General features: G+C 45.8%; 5 protein-coding genes across 5 annotated transcripts; 3 read left to right on the top strand and 2 right to left on the bottom strand.

Annotated features, from left to right (window-relative positions):
• Positions 1 to 2,945: 2,945 nt before the first annotated feature.
• On the top strand, positions 2,946 to 3,872 carry HO173_009267 (uncharacterized protein; the record flags this gene model as incomplete). Its single annotated transcript, XM_037311158.1, has 4 exons — positions 2,946 to 2,989; positions 3,054 to 3,116; positions 3,188 to 3,302; positions 3,399 to 3,872. The coding sequence occupies 4 exons, from the start codon at positions 2,946 to 2,948 to the stop codon at positions 3,870 to 3,872; spliced, it is 696 nt and encodes a 231-aa protein (XP_037162025.1).
• Positions 3,873 to 4,151: 279 nt separating this feature from the next.
• On the bottom strand, positions 4,152 to 5,842 carry HO173_009268 (uncharacterized protein; the record flags this gene model as incomplete). The annotated part of the gene is made up of 4 exons (XM_037311159.1): positions 4,152 to 5,279; positions 5,327 to 5,550; positions 5,608 to 5,654; positions 5,739 to 5,842. 4 exons carry the CDS (start codon positions 5,840 to 5,842, stop codon positions 4,152 to 4,154), a joined length of 1,503 nt encoding a protein of 500 aa, XP_037162026.1.
• Positions 5,843 to 6,251: 409 nt separating this feature from the next.
• Positions 6,252 to 10,024, top strand: HO173_009269 (uncharacterized protein; the record flags this gene model as incomplete). Its single annotated transcript, XM_037311160.1, has 2 exons — positions 6,252 to 8,033; positions 8,084 to 10,024. The coding sequence occupies 2 exons, from the start codon at positions 6,252 to 6,254 to the stop codon at positions 10,022 to 10,024; spliced, it is 3,723 nt and encodes a 1,240-aa protein (XP_037162027.1).
• Positions 10,025 to 10,047: 23 nt separating this feature from the next.
• Positions 10,048 to 12,567, top strand: HO173_009270 (uncharacterized protein; the record flags this gene model as incomplete). Its single annotated transcript, XM_037311161.1, has 4 exons — positions 10,048 to 10,567; positions 10,621 to 10,990; positions 11,040 to 12,170; positions 12,222 to 12,567. The coding sequence occupies 4 exons, from the start codon at positions 10,048 to 10,050 to the stop codon at positions 12,565 to 12,567; spliced, it is 2,367 nt and encodes a 788-aa protein (XP_037162028.1).
• Positions 12,568 to 14,670: 2,103 nt separating this feature from the next.
• HO173_009271 (uncharacterized protein) lies at positions 14,671 to 15,072 on the bottom strand (the record flags this gene model as incomplete). The annotated part of the gene is made up of 1 exon (XM_037311162.1): positions 14,671 to 15,072. The coding sequence occupies one exon, from the start codon at positions 15,070 to 15,072 to the stop codon at positions 14,671 to 14,673; it is 402 nt and encodes a 133-aa protein (XP_037162029.1).
• Between the last annotated feature and the right edge of the window lie 879 nt (positions 15,073 to 15,951).

The raw sequence follows: 15,951 nt of genomic DNA on the forward strand, positions 1-15,951 counted from the left end.
GCGGCTGCGGCTATTAAAGAAAGGGCTAATAAGCCCTTATATAAGACGTGTAAAAGGCTATATAAACCGATGTGTTGGACTAAACGTCCTAGTTTAGCCCCGGAATAATATTAATAGCAAAGTGATATTAAGCGGAAGCGTATCGAGTTAGAGGAGGCTTAGGCTACGATAGCCTATTCGTTCTAAGGCTGAAATAGCCTATTTTTATTAAAAGGCTGAAATGGCCTATCTGTTATTGAAAGACTGAAATAGCCTATTTATTATTAAAAGGCTGGAATAGCCTATTTATTGTTGAAAGGCTGAAATGGCCTAGGCTGGAATAGCCTGTTTATTGTTGAAAGGCTGGAATAGCCTGGGCTGGAATGGCCTATTTGTTATTAAACGGCTGGAATGGCCTATTATTACGGCTGGAATAACCTATTATTATTACAGCTGGAATGGCCTATTGTTGTTGAGGCTAGAATGGCCTGTTGTTATTGAGGCTGGAATGACCTATTGTTTATTGAGGCTTGTTATTGTTACGGCTAAAATGGCCTATTATTATTGAGGCTGGAATGGCCTATTATCGAGGCTGAACCTGTTATTGAGGCTGAACCTGTTGTTGAGACTTGTTATTGTTACGGCTGGAATGGCCTGTTATTGGAAGTTATGTATAGCTTCATTTCTTATTGAGTGGACTGGGAGCGTGGCTGCAGGGGAGTGTTGAAATGTGGCCCCCGCGCATCCCAGCCACCATGTTTTTGGCCTCCGCGCATCCCAGCCACCATGTTTTCCAGCCACCTGATTTTGTACTGTATTTAGGACCTGGCCCCGGAGAGGTTTTGGAGAATCAATCCGTCCGTTCTACACATCACATACCTGATATTCTAACAAAGTCGTCGAGGAAATTTTAGCTATATTAAATCTAGATAAAGAAAAAAAATAAGATATAGAGTTTAGAGAATATAAAGTCTATAATAAATACGTTTATTAATATCTATAAGTATATAATTAGTAATAAACTATTTAATAGTCTTATTCGAGGCTTAAAAGTAAATCTTAAGAAGTTTAAATAGCTCTAGAGAGAAACTTATTAATATACTTATACTCTAGAAAATCTAGATTAATAAAGAGATAAATTTATATAATATAGAGTTTTTATTATTTTTAAAAGTAACGATAATTAGCTATTCTATTAACTTTATTATCTATTTATTTATATCTCGCTTAAAAGTCTTTATTTTATTATTAAATATATAGCTAGTAATACTATATTTAAAGTACTCTATAGCGAATCTATTATAGTTACTATTCTTAATTATATATCGTAAAAAGTCTTTAAAGTTATCTTAAAATATTAATTAAAAGATCTTAAAATAATATTATATTTAGATTTTTAGAATATTAAATATAAGCTTAATCGAGTTATAATTAGATAAGTAAGAAGATAGATATTTAACGAGATAGTCTTTAGCGTAAATAGCTTTAATAATATAAGAATTAATATAAATATTAATATTATCTAGAATAATAATATTATACTTAATAAGATACTTATTATATAGCGATAATAATTAGTTTATTAACTAGATAAGAAGATCTTCTTTAAAGTAATAATTCTTTTTAATTTCGATATAGAAGAGATAGTTTTTAGTAATATAGATCGAAAGAATACTATATATATTATCTCTTTTTATATTATTACGATATCGAGCTAGATTATTAATAGAAGTATATATTATAAATCGTTATATCGTTTATAGTTTAAAAAGAAACTTTTTAAAAAAGAATAATTTTTTAATTTTTTTCTAATTTAAAAACACTTATTTTTAAAAAAGATATTTTTTTTTTTTATTTATTTATTTAATTTTTTTTAAAAATTTTTTTTATTTTTTTTAAAAAAAAAAAAAAAAATTTTAAATTATTTAATTTTTTTTTTTTTTTTTTTAAAAAAAATATATTTATTTTTATTATATTTTTTTTTTTTAAAAAAAAAAAAAAATAATAAAATTAATTAAAAAAATAAAAAAAAAAAAAAAAAAAAAAAATTTAAAAAAAAAAAAAAAAAAATAAAAAAAAAAAAAATAATATTAAATATAATTATTTATTTAATTTAAAAAAAAAAAAAAAAAAAATAAAATATTTATTTAATAAAAAAAAAAAAAAAAAAAAAAAAAAAAATTAAAAAAAAAAAAAAAAAAAATTATATTATTTAAAAAAAAAAAAAAAAAAAAAAAAAAAAAAAAAAAAAAATAAAAAAAATATAAAAAAAAAAAAAAAAAAAAAAAAATATTTAATAAAAAAAATTAAATTAAAAAAAAAATAAAAAAAAAAAAAAAAAAAAAAAAAAAAAAAAAAAAAACAATTATTGAGAAGTACAATCTTTATAAATTTTGGTGGGGCTGGCTACCAAAAAATAGAGATGGCGCGCAATCAATTTTGCCAAGCAATCTCGTTGGTTTTGCAACTCATAATTAGCGTACTCAAACCCCTCTGCAATGCTTGGCATGGTCCTGTTGAAATGCATCGACCCAATACATCAAATTCACGACTCTAATACAAGTCGGATCATAAGTAACAAGTCAAACGGCTTTAGAATCGTATGACTATCTATCAATCCTGTAAGTATACCGGGCAAAAGTCGTGCATAGAGTCCTGCAATCATACAAGTTGCTGAAAGAAGGGACGATGCTCAGGTCTTTTCAATTTTGCACACTTTTATGAGTATCCACCAGAATACGTTGGCTATTCATCTTCAAAGTCCCCAAAGGAAAGGGATTCGATATTGTAGCTTCCCCTCACTCACACAGATAATATTTGAGGTTCATTTCGTTATAACTGTCGCATCTTCCGGGCAGCGCACCTCTTGAGCTATACTTTTCCCGGGCAACAATTCAAGCACCTTGTTTCTTCTCATAGTGCTGATTGAACCCCTTTCGCCACGGGTCCAACCTCAATCAGCCATCATGTCTCGTGATCCCATCGTCCGAGCCTTGCACGACTTCACCAGGTACTAGAACACCCTTTAGCCAGACCCTACTCTCAAAGCGACGCTCCTGATATATGTACCACAGCTGCGATGTCGCCGACGCCCTCCTCAAATTGAACCATCCTCATGGTGGTTTCTTGGCCGATCTGTAAGAGATCATCTATTTGTTTAGTCTACATGTATGAATATCTTCAACACGGCTCTGATCCTTGGCACAAGCACAATGTGGTCGCCGAAACGGCAAGATGGGCCTACGAAGGTGATCGGACCGGCATACACGGTAAAGTACGTCCGCAAGAATCACGGCACAGCTCCAACGCATCAGGGGCACTACGTAAGCCGACCTCGCTAGATTATGAGCAATGTTCCTCTGATTTCCTGGCTTTTCTTGCGATTCGATACCTGTCGTTGATGTTCCTTTGATCAACAGATCGATACCATCCCACCCCACTCCATCCTCTTCATCTCCGCCCCCTCCCACACCATCAACGCAGTCTACGGCGGCCTAATGTCCACCCGCGCCCAACACTCCGGCGCTGTCGGCACCATCGTCGACGGCCGCGTGCGCGACTTGCAGGAACACCGGGACCTACAGTATCCCGTCTTCGCGAAAGATGTAGGCACGACGGCACCGCAGGAGGTTCTGCGCGTCGACGAAGTGAACGTGCCGGTGCGGTTGCAGAGCGAGGAGCAAGAAGCGATTGTTTATCCGGAGGATTATTTGATTGGCGATCTGAACGGCGTGGTGTGTTTGCCGAAAGGGTTGGCGGAGAAGGCGGTCGCGTTGATGGCGAGTCAGGTGGAGGCTGATGAGAGGATTGCGAGGGATTTGGCGGAGGGGAGGCCGTTTGGGGAGAGTAGTAAGGAGCATAGAGCTAAGGTGAAGAAGGTCGAGGATCTCTGAAGGGAGGCGGAGGAGGCGAAAAGGGATGCGAGGCAACGTTGGTAGACGCATCATAACTAGATATAGCGTGTTGAGTGTAAGATCGGGGTGGTTGGAAACGTGCCTTGAGCAGGTGCTTGCTGAAACAATGGAAATGAGCAATGAGGGCAGCAATGCAGTATCAAAGCTGACGAGTATCATTTGTAAAACCCCAACGCTTCCACGATGCCGTATCATTGAAGACATCTTTTGCAAACACAGCACGCGGACATATTACACAGCTCTTAGGCTCTCACCCACTCACAGCATCATCTCCAGTGGGTTCTCCACCACTTTCTTGAACTCCCTAATCCACTCTCCTCCAACGGCACCATCTACCACCTTATGGTCAAAGCTTCCGGTCACCACGATCTGATCGTCCCACTCAACTCCTCCATCTTCTGAAGTGGACGGTATCGCGACCTTTTTCGTAGTGCCCACCGCCAAGATACCGGCTTGCGGAGGATTGATGACAGCCGTAAATCGCTCAACCGCTGCGTTCATGCCCATGTTGCTGATCGTGAACGTACCGCCCTGGTACTCTTCTGGCTTCAGCTTTCCATCTCTTGCGCGCTTGCCCAGGTCCTTAACCTGCGCCGAGATACCCTCTAAGCCCAGGCTGTCCACACCCCTGACGATGGGCGTCATAAGGCCAATGGGTGTAGCGACGGCAACGCTGACGTCCACAGTATTATGCTGGCGTATGACGACCTGACCACCAACCTCACGCCAACTTGAGTTCACTGCGGGAATCTTCTTGCAGGCGACGGCGGAAGCTTTGATGAGGAAGTCGTTGACCGAGAGTTTGTATTTTCCGTCTGCCGAGGCATTGAGAGCTTGTCGGAGTTTAAGCAACTTTGTGACGGAGAGAGTCCCGGAAACGAAATAATGTGGATTTTGGTTGAAAGACTGGGTAAGGCGGTTGGCAATGGTCTTTCGCATCGAGCTTGCTGGAATATCTTCGTATGTTGGAGCACCCGCCGCGGCCGCTGTTGGCGCTGCGCTTGATTCAGGCTTGAACTTCTCAATGTCTTGTTTTGTAATCCTGCCACCTGGACCGGTACCCTTGATTTGCTTGATCGGTACACCACGCTCAAGTGCAAGAGCTTTCGCAGAGGGACTGGCTTTAGGCTCACGATCTAAGCTCGTTTCCAGTCTCCCACCCGAAGATTCCGACTCCTGTGGTTCTGGCGGAGGCGCTGACTTTGGCTCGTCTTTGCTAAGGGTATCGGGCGACGTCTTCGACCCTGAGTCTGAAGGCTCGGAGGATTCTGCTGCCTCTTCCTTCGGCGCATCTTTCGGTGGTGCTTTCTCACCTCCTGCATCATCGAGACTGAATGACTCGAAAGCTGAGACATCTCCACCCTCTTCAATCATAACAGCAATTGGCTACATAGATGTCAGCGCAGGTCAATGCAAGAGTATTTTTGACTAACATTCCCAACCGCAACGTCTTTCTCGCCAGAGTCCTTCAAGATCTTGGCAAGCACACCGTCTTCTTGGAATTCGAAGTCCATTTGCGCCTTATCTGTCTCAATCTCTACCAGCACATCTCCTGGCGCAATTGCATCTCCCGCTTTTTTCTGCCATGTCCCAATATTTCCCGCTGTCATCGTAGGTGATAATGCTGGCATGCTAACGACTGTATGAGGAGGAAATGCTGCAAATATACTGTTAGCTGGTTGTACCCAGTAAAGGCCGGGCTTTTGGAGTTTACATTTCGAGGCATAGAGACGGGCGAGGGCGGACAGGGCCGGTATGTATCTACCACACATGATCGTATAAGTCAAAGGTAATCTAAGCTAAGCCAACTATGCACCTTGTAGATTGGACGGGGTTATAATTCACCTTGATGCATTCTGTGACCGTGTCAGAGCTGAAGCTCCAAGCGAGCTAGATGGAGCTCGGAGGCATGCTCGCACCGGAGCGCGGAGCAAAACAGAGGCAGCCATTGCAGGCCAAGATGTGAGGTTGGCTCAGGAGAAATGGGAGGTTATAATCAAGCATGCATATACATTCCAGACATTATACAAAAGGAGAATGCTGACTGGGTTGCCGTCAAGTATGTAGAGGATTGAAACTTCTCGGTGATTTTCCTAGAGCATGCTGGGCGGCCTTGGCATCAGCCATGGCAAAATGTTTCGCCGAAGACCGATCGCCGTGACCAATCAGCGATTGGACAGCTCTTGTCTTGAAGAATTGTACAGACTCACCAGGCATCCGATACGACACTCTATTGCCACGGAACTTTGCTCTACCCGCTACATCCCTCCTACGTAACATTTGAAAGCTCAATGCGGAATCGGAAGGTCTCCAGGAGAGCAAGAGCTATAGTGGCTGCCTGGGGCTCAGATCTCTCCTATGGCGGACAGCGAGCAAATCGCACCATCAGCTGAAGCCAACGTTGCCAAGGACCCCAATGAAGCTGTTTCCGAAAGCTCTGGAGCTCAATACCAAAGCTTGGCAGGCGACAAGGAAGAGCTGCAGTATGGGCAAAGTTGGAAAGAGATAGAAGTGGCGGAGACACCAGAGGAAGATAGGAACAATATCAATGGCTTGACTGAGCCTCCTGAAGATGAGCAGAATAACCCAGACGCCGCCGAGACATCTTCGCAGCAAACTCAGGAGCCTCTATCTCCGTCGGCCCCTCAATTACCGGAAAAGGACGAGCAAGGTCAGCCTCCGCCTCAAGACAGAGAGGAGGAGCAACCTACAACGGCCTCAAAAAGCATAGGCTCACACCCATCCACGACGACTATGAATGGCACAACGATACATCAGCGGTCTGATAGTCAGTCCACGCAAGCTACGAATGGTACGACTGCTGTCCGGCGATCCTCGGCACCTTTGAGCTCCATCGTCTTTGTTGTCTCAGCTTTGGATCAGATTGCAGCGTCAAAAGAAGCTAGGAAGAAGAAAGAGCTCGGAGACGCCGCACAGAAGGCGTTGGATGCTATCAAAAGATTGGATGGCTCGCCACCTCCCGAGGTCATCTTCGAACCTCTGCGACTGGCGACAGAGACATCTAGTATACCATTGACTACGACGGCGCTTGACTGCATAGGAAAACTTATTAGCTACTCCTACTTCTCCGTACCCCCCGGAGTCCAAGACCCTAATGCTCCGCCTAGCTCCCACCAGCAACTCCCCTTAATCGATCGAGCGATCGAAACGATCTGCGACTGCTTTCAGAACGAAGCGACGCCATACGAGATACAGCTCCAGATTGTAAAATCTTTGCTGGCAGCTGTCTTGAATGACAAACTTATTGTTCATGGGTCGGGTCTCTTGAAGGCTGTCCGCCAAGTCTACAACATTTTCCTACTCTCAAAGTCGAATACAAACCAGCAAGTGGCACAAGGAACACTGACTCAAATGGTGGGTACAGTCTTTGAGCGAGTCATGACGAGACTGTCAATGAAAGAGGCTCGGTTGAATCTGGCAAAAATTGGTTCGGAGAAAGGTACTTTAAACGGCAGCACAGTCGAAATCAACGGTAGCAGCTCCGTCTTGGAATCAGGGGAGGGAGACGCCAATCCTGAGCCGGACGGAGTCTCCGAAGCCAACTCAACATGGAACTCGGATCAGCCGGTCCCAAAAGAGCCAGGAGAACGATTGACTCTGCAGAGCTTGGAAAATGCTAAGAGCTTCGACGATAGAAGGATTGGCGATAACGCCCCCACGATGGTGACACCAGCAAAATCAGCCCAAAAGCGAGCTGCCTCGGGACAAGCTTCTACAAATGGTGACGAAGAGCACGGCAGACCCGAGACTCCGGACGAAGACGAAGAGGATGAAATCTTCGTGAAAGATGCGTTTCTAGTATTCAGGTCCATGTGCAGGTTAAGCCACAAAGAGCTGCCACCAGATCAGCAGCAAGATATCCACTCCTCGAACATGCGCTCAAAGATGATATCACTTGCCATTATCCGTACGACTTTGAATAACAACATGGCCGTTTTTACGTCACCGCTGTGTACCATACGAGGCACGAACAATGAGCCCACCAGCTTTGGCCAAGCCATCAATCAGTATCTCCGCCTGAGTGTGAGTAGGAATGGGGCAAGCTCCGTCAGGCGAGTATTCGAGATAACCGCAGAGATTTTCTGGTTGATGCTAAAAGACATGAGAGTCGGTCTCAAGGTTTGTCTTCTTTCAATGTGTCTGGGCGAACTATCACTGACTTGGAGCAGAGGGAAATCGAACTGTTTCTGAAAGAGATCTATTTGGCTATACTCGAGCGCAAGAACGCCCCAAGCTTCCAGAAGCTCTATGTCATGAAGATCTTAAAAAGATTATCCACAGACCCGAGAGCCTTGGTTGAAATCTACCTCAACTATGACTGTGAATCAACAGCACTTGATAACATGTTTCAAAGATCGATCGAACACTTGTCCAGATTGTCCGGCATGTCCGTCCCGCCCGCCATCGTATCACCCCAGCAGCAGCAACAGTATCAAGATCAGTACACCAAGGAAAGTGATGCTGATCTTGATTGGCATGACCATGGAAAACTCCCACCCTCCTTGACGACCGCCAGTCTCAATGCTCCATGGAACCATGAGTGGGATCTACCGGTGGACTTTCTACTGAAGCAGCAAGCCTTGGATTGCTTAGTCCGGACACTTCGATCACTTGTCAACTGGTCTCAAGATAGCCTTGCCGCAGGCGCTGCAAAATTGCATGACATGGAGTTGCAGGATCCCAGGGATCGGTTTAGAGAATCTCTAGAGCGCCTTCCAGCAGCCGGCTCTCCAAGGATGTCCACAGCAGGCACGCCTATTGCTCCTTCAACGCCACTCCTCGAGGATGATCCTATGCAGTTGGAGAAAGCCAAGCATCGAAAGACTGCACTCAACAACGGCATTCGTCAGTTCAACTTCAAGCCAAAGCGTGGAGTCAAACAATTGATCACGGACGGATTCATCAGGAGTGACTCCCCTGAAGACATTGCCGCCTTCATCCTACAAACCGAGGCTCTGGACAAGGCAATGATCGGCGAGTACCTTGGCGAAGGTGAAACACAGAACATAGCCATCATGCATGCCTTTGTGGATTCGATGGACTTTACAAGGAGAAGATTTGTTGATGCATTGCGGCAGTTTCTACAGAGTTTCCGTCTTCCAGGAGAGGCGCAGAAGATTGACCGCTTCATGTTGAAGTTTGCAGAGCGTTACATTACCGGCAATCCAAATGCGTTTGCCAATGCTGACACAGCCTACGTCTTGGCATATTCCGTGATCATGCTGAATACCGATCAGCATAGTGTCAAATTGAAAGCTCAAAGAAGAATGACTGTTGATGATTTCATCAAGAACAATAGAGGCATCAATGATAATGCCAACTTACCGGACGAGTACCTTTCTGGCATCTACAGCGAGATTGCAGAAAATGAGATTGTTCTGAATACAGAGCGTGAAACGGCTGCAGCTCTTGGCATGATGCCTCAACCTGCTGTGGGTGGTATCGCCTCAAGAGTTGGACAGGCTTTTCTTCAAGCTGGTCGAGATCTGCAGAGAGAGGCTTATGCCCAAGCCTCGGAGGAAATGTCGAAAAAAGCAGAACAGAGACTTCGCAATATGATACGATCACAACGGAAAACGACTGTGAAGAATGTAATGCCGAAGTTCATTCCAGCTACTTCATTCAAGCATGTTGGCCCAATGTTCGATGTTACCTGGATGTCGTTTTTCTCTGGACTTTCTGGTCAGATGCAGACCACTCAGAACATTGAGGTCATCAAACTCTGCATGGAGGGCCTCAAGCTCGCTATTCAAACCGCTTGCTTGTTTGACCTCGACACTCCTCGAACAGCCTTTGTGACCGCACTTGCCAGCTTCACGAACCTTGGTAATTTGAGCGAAATGATGGCAAAGAATCTCGAAGCGCTGAAGGTGCTCATCGAAGTCGCTCAATCGGAAGGAAACATGCTCAAAGGATCATGGCGAGACGTCTTGACGTGTGTAAGCCAGCTGGATCGATTCCAGCTAATCTCTGGGGGGTCGACGAAGGCGTTGTCCCTGATGTCAACAGAGCTCGGATTCAGAGAGCACCCGCAAATACGTCTCGACGACAGCCTAATCGCCCACGGCCAGCTGCAATCGCGAACAATTCCAGCTACCACATTGAAATAGCTCATGAGAGTCGATCATCAGATATGATCAGAAAGGTGGATCAAATCTTTACGAGTACCGCCCAATTGTCTGGAGATGCTATTGTTCATTTTGTACGCGCGTTGAGCGAAGTCAGCTGGCAGGAAATCCAATCTTCAGGCCAGAGCGACTCGCCACGGACTTACAGCCTCCAAAAACTCGTCGAGATAAGCTACTACAACATGACTCGTGTCAGATTTGAATGGTCGAACATCTGGCAAATACTTGGCGATCACTTCAATGAGGTTGGATGTCATTCGAACACTCATGTAGTGTTCTTCGCGTTGGACTCATTGCGACAATTGTCAATGCGATTCATGGAGATTGAAGAACTGCCAGGGTTCAAATTTCAGAAGGACTTCCTCAAACCTTTTGAGCACGTGATGGCGAACAGCTCTGCAGTGACGGTCAAGGATATGGTCCTCAGATGCTTAATACAAATGATCCAAGCGAGAGGACAGAACATCCGATCTGGATGGAAGACAATGTTTGGGGTCTTCACCGTCGCAGCTAGAGAACCATATGGTAAGATCTCAAGTGCGATTTGCTCATATTACCGTTGCTAATTTGAGCCGCAGAGACAATTGTAAATCTCGCCTACGACCACGTTACTCAGATTTACAATACTCGCTTCGGAGTTGTCATCTCGCAAGGCGCTTTTGCCGACCTTGTCGTCTGCTTGACAGAGTTTTCTAAGAATCTCAAGTTCCAGAAGAAGTCTCTAGCGGCCATCGAAACGCTGAAGTCCACTGTTCCGAGAATGCTCAGGACTCCGGAATGCCCCCTTTCGCATCGCATAAAGCCAATCACCAACGGAGTCAGCGAGGAAAGAGACGCTCTTCCCAAAGCGATCAGCAGGCAGACTCAGGAAGAACAGTTCTGGTTCCCTGTCTTGTTTGCGTTCCACGACATCCTTATGACTGGCGAGGATCTGGAGGTTCGATCAATGTAAGTCTTGTGAAATCTACGTCTTTGCCTACACTAACACCCAACGAAGGGCTTCAAACTATCTCTTCGACATTCTGAAAGAGTATGGTGGTGATTTCCCTCCAGATTTCTGGGACATACTTTGGCGCCAGCTGCTTTATCCCATCTTCATGGTGTTGAAGTCCAAGTCCGAGATGAAAAATGTCTTAAACCACGAAGACTTATCTGTATGGCTCTCGACTACCATGATTCAGGCCTTGCGCAACATGATCACCCTCTTCACTCATTACTTCGAATCTCTGGAATACATGTTGGACCGCTTCCTCGACCTGCTGGCCTTGTGCATATGCCAGGAGAATGATACCATCGCCCGCATCGGAAGCAATTGCCTGCAGCAGCTCATATTGCAAAACGTGACGAGGTTTCAACCTGAGCACTGGAGCAAGATAGTGGGTAGTTTTGTCGAGTTGTTCGAGCGCACGACGGCGCATCAACTCTTCTCCGCAGCCACGACTTCCTCCGATTCTTCTAGTATTGCCGAGGACGAGAGCGTTCGAAAACCGTCTGTAGCAGAAGTCTCAACCATCAAAGACTTACCTTTGACTACCTCGCCGACTATCTCGACCTTTGCCAGCGCTGGGCCCGAGGCTACGAAGCTGGACAAGGCTCACTATGCGCCCAGTGAAAGCGACGAGGCTACTTTGGCTGAACAGTCCATGCGCTCAAGAGCAGGCTCAACGCGTACTAACATTTCGCCACCACCTACCCCTTCTGCAGCAAATGCCGAGCTCGAAGACTACCGTCCACAATCCGGTCTCCAGCAACAGCCCATAGTAGTCACAGCAGCGCGTCGCAAATTCTTCAACAAGATCATCACCAGATGTGTGTTGCAACTGCTCATGATCGAAACCGTCAATGAATTGTTTTCTAATGATGCAGTGTATGCTCAAATACCAAGCTCAGAGCTGTTGCGACTGATGGGACTCTTGAAGAGTAGCTACACCTTTGCAAAGAAATTCAACAACAACAAGGGTCTGCGGATGAGGTTGTGGAGGGAAGGCTTTATGAAGCAACCTCCAAATCTCCTCAAGCAGGAAAGTGGGAGTGCTGCCTGCTATGTCAATATCTTGCTGCGGATGTACCACGACGAAGGTGAGGAGCGTAGAAGAAGCCGCGCCGAGACAGAGGCTGCACTGATACCGTACGTCACCTTCTTCCGTCTGAAACAATACATACTGACCTGTTGCCGCAGTCTGTGCGCCGACATCATTCGTTCATTCGTCCTTCTCGATGAAACACAACCGCGCAATATCGAAGCCTGGCGCCCTGTCGTGGTCGACGTCATGGAGGGCTATACCAACTTTGCCCGCGATGACTTCGAAAGACATATCGAGACCTTCTACCCGCTGGGCGTAGACCTGCTCAACCGGGAGCCCGGATCGGAAATACGAGTGGCGTTGCAGGCGCTCTTGCGGCGTATAGGGGAGATCAGGATGGGCATGCAACCGAGGGAACACACGCCAGTGCAGACGCCGACGAGTCCACGGAGCACGAGTGGTGCGTATTTTGAAAGGAGAAGAGGAAGTCGAGGGCGATAGGCGGGAAATTGGGAGCATGAAAAGGTTAATCTTGAGGGAGTAATGTATTCGTCGTGTGTGTATCGCGCTTTAGCGTCCTGTTGAGCGAGACATGGATATGGGTCTTTCTGTATACCGGCTCTCTTCTGGCTGGTGGAAAATAAGGGTTCATCATCATTGCTTGTAATGAAAGTTAGAAGGATGGCGCTTATAGACTCGTGCGACGAACGATATTTGGACTTTCTCGCTAATCCAGGAAAGTCTCTATATTTCTTCTATGCAGCGTCCATTCCTCCGCAACTATATCTACAGCGGATTTCATGTGCATCGGAATAGTCATACTGAGCACACAGCACACGATTGCAGGCTCAGTCGGCCTTCAAGGACCCCACACGCGAGAGTCCGACAAGGAGCGTGTATTAGCGTGTGCAGAAAACGTTGGAATACTTGGCACTGAGAAAATCACACACACCACCAAAAGTAGTACTGAATAGATGAATCTTCTCCCATATCGCATTCTACCACCTTCCTCATCATATTTGAAGCTGCTGTATATCTCGCTTAGCCGATCCTTGGTGTTTTGCCTTAGTGTTTCGAAATGCCTTCCAATCGACGCAGTCAGGGGTCCCCCTCTCACTACCGACCTCCCCTCCGGCCAGACAGTTTAAGAGGCCTAAGAAGGCGTCCTCCCGTGTCTAAGCGATTGCTGAGGATAGTCAGCCGGGCCCTAGCAACAGTCAGCCAAGCGTAGCTACCCCCGCTCCCAGACCTGAAGACCCTCGTGTCAAAGCCGGTCGACGAGTTATTACCTCACTGCGGTGTCTTCCCAGCCTATTGTAGTGTTATTGTCATGGATAATGCTAGTATACACTATCCGCTATCCTATCGAGGAGGTAATCCGTTAGCATAGTTGCGAGGTCCGATATCTGCCTCCTTACTTACCAGATTTCAATCCCATCGAGCTCTCTTTTAGCGTCTTAGAGTATAAATTTGAAGATACTTTCACGAGATATAACCTCAGTTCTAAGGGAACTTTAATGATTTCTTACGATATACCGTGAGGGGAGTCGATGCGATCGCTTTCCGAGGGAGTATTTTAAGCATAGTGCTATAGGAGGCTATATTTTTAAGACGAATATAAGGGAGTTAAATAGGGCTCTTAATGAGTGCGATATTTAATAGATTTTGAAGATTAAACTACATTTGCTACTACTGCTGCTACTACCCCAGAGTTATTAAGACCTTCGCCTATCGCTATTAAGGCTTAAATACCTTTAAGTCTATTTTAAAGCCTCTGGCTAAAGTATTAGAAACCCTCAATTGTATAGCAATATAATATATAGTGAAGAAAGGTGATAGAATGCGATATAGGGAGATTTATCTATTCAGTACTACTTTTAATGATATATGTGTGATTTTTCAGTCCAGTATTCCAACTTTTCTCCCGCTAATAGACCAGACCACACGAGATTTCACCACTTTCGAGAACGCTTCATGGCTTTACGTTACGTCTGGAATCCGTAAAGAATTGGTCCGGATAGGCTTCAAGCTCATCCGTAGTCCTAGCGGCGGTCGACAGGTCCGGTCGAGCGTGGAATGGGGGGGGCATAGGAAGAAGTAGCGGGTTGCAGAGATGAGACGTGCCAAGCCTCGCTAGCTAAGGCCCTTCGAGTTAGCTTGGCATGTCTGAGGCCAGATGGGTTGGTGAATGTCATCAATGTTCCTACTTATCTCAACTTCCACCTCGCTCATACCCCGTCTATATGCAGAGATGTCCGTCACCTTTGAGGCTCTACAGGCAACGCTGGCGTAATCTGCTTCAACTCGCCGGCGCCAAGTTGGAAAGCCTAACTAACCAAAGCAGTTTGCGGCTGTACCACAACTACGATACTAGTCGGTCTCTCCGTGTACTTGAGTAGTATGTTTCTTCTTTCTGGGCGGTTTTTGGTCATTTGAAATGTGACACATCTGCAGCAAATAGAGTAAGCCTGTGATCGACCTCGTCTCTTTCTTTCCCGAATCCCGGATACCCTCATCCGCTCCTTCCACACATTGGTCTAGAACTGCTAGCATGAAAGCCTCAGTACAAGCTTAAGCGCAGAGGTTTCGGTATAGTTTGAGTGTCTACCGCTTCGAGGGGGCTTGGAGGTACTGGAATCTCTGAGGTACTGCTGTCACTACTTCATCAAGGAGTTGTTCTATTGCTGCACCGTCTTCACTCGCTCGATCGAACGACAGTACACGTGGGGGAGGAGTAGATCCCATTGGTCTAACAGGCGGGGTATTTGAATGTTCTAGCCGATTTGAGTAGGGCTTTTCTTGACCCTTCGGGCCAAACATTCGCCACAGACGCCATCTATTCGTGATCTGTGAAGGCGAAGGGCCCAAAGAAACAGCAGCATCCTCACTATCGGAACCTGGATCAGGCCACCTCTGAAGATTACTGGCAAAGGCATGAGCTTCGCTTATCCAGCTATCGCTGATTCCTGTGGAAAAGTTCGGTTTGTTCCAGGTTACTGTCGACATAGGCTGATCTCCGCGGTCGAGTGACACAATCGCCCTCCGGACTGGATAGGGCTCGGTCGCCCAGAGTGCCTGCCCAGAGAGGTTCGGTATCGGAAAAAGTGGGAAATCATTTCAAATATTGGCCATGGCTCCTCGCATTTAGAGCACTCAACTTGCAGAGACGCATGCAGTGATAAGGTGGTGAAACTCTTCACCTCGATTGATTCGAGGGCGCACGTGAGGTTAGCGTTGCACGTGCACCCAGTCTATCGCAGAAAAGACCTCTTAAGATCAGATGCATGCCAATCTAGATCGCGTCCAGATCGCCGCCGCTTCGAATTATTGTCCAGGTACGAACTCCCCCAGAAAGCGGTACCTAGTCCTGTCACGCAATCGAGTCGAGATTCCCCTCGCTAAATCTGCATGATTGTCTGGGTGTCCGTATGCAGGTCCTGCCGTTCCTGCAGCCTATCATATACATTCCATTTCGCCATAATCCCTGCACCTGCCCGATAGGGAAAGCGTGGTGCGCCTGACAGCTGACAAGTGCTGATCTGTGGAAACGTCAAACGTCAACTCAACAACGGGCGCAGAATACCGTAATATGTTTATGTAAATTTCGGACCGCTTTTGCTATCTTTCTTGTCGCTTTTGCATTCTATTGCTCAAGCCTTATCATGGTTGTTAAACATTGCCGAGGATCGCTGGTAGGTGGCGCGACAAAATCGCCTGTATGGGAACCTAATACTGCGCCACGGTGAATGGGACGCAAATTTTGCTCGCGTTTTGCTTGCATGTCTAGAAGAAGAACATCAAGCGCCACGTTTCTCGTCTGGCAAAGATGTTGCTCACATCTAATTCTTGCGCTCTGCAGCATCGGTGAATTGGATGGTTTCTTTG

This window comes from Letharia columbiana, assembly GCF_014066305.1.
Source record: "Letharia columbiana isolate WasteWater2 chromosome Unknown Sc0000038_s0, whole genome shotgun sequence".
Taxonomy (NCBI): domain Eukaryota; kingdom Fungi; phylum Ascomycota; class Lecanoromycetes; order Lecanorales; family Parmeliaceae; genus Letharia; species Letharia columbiana.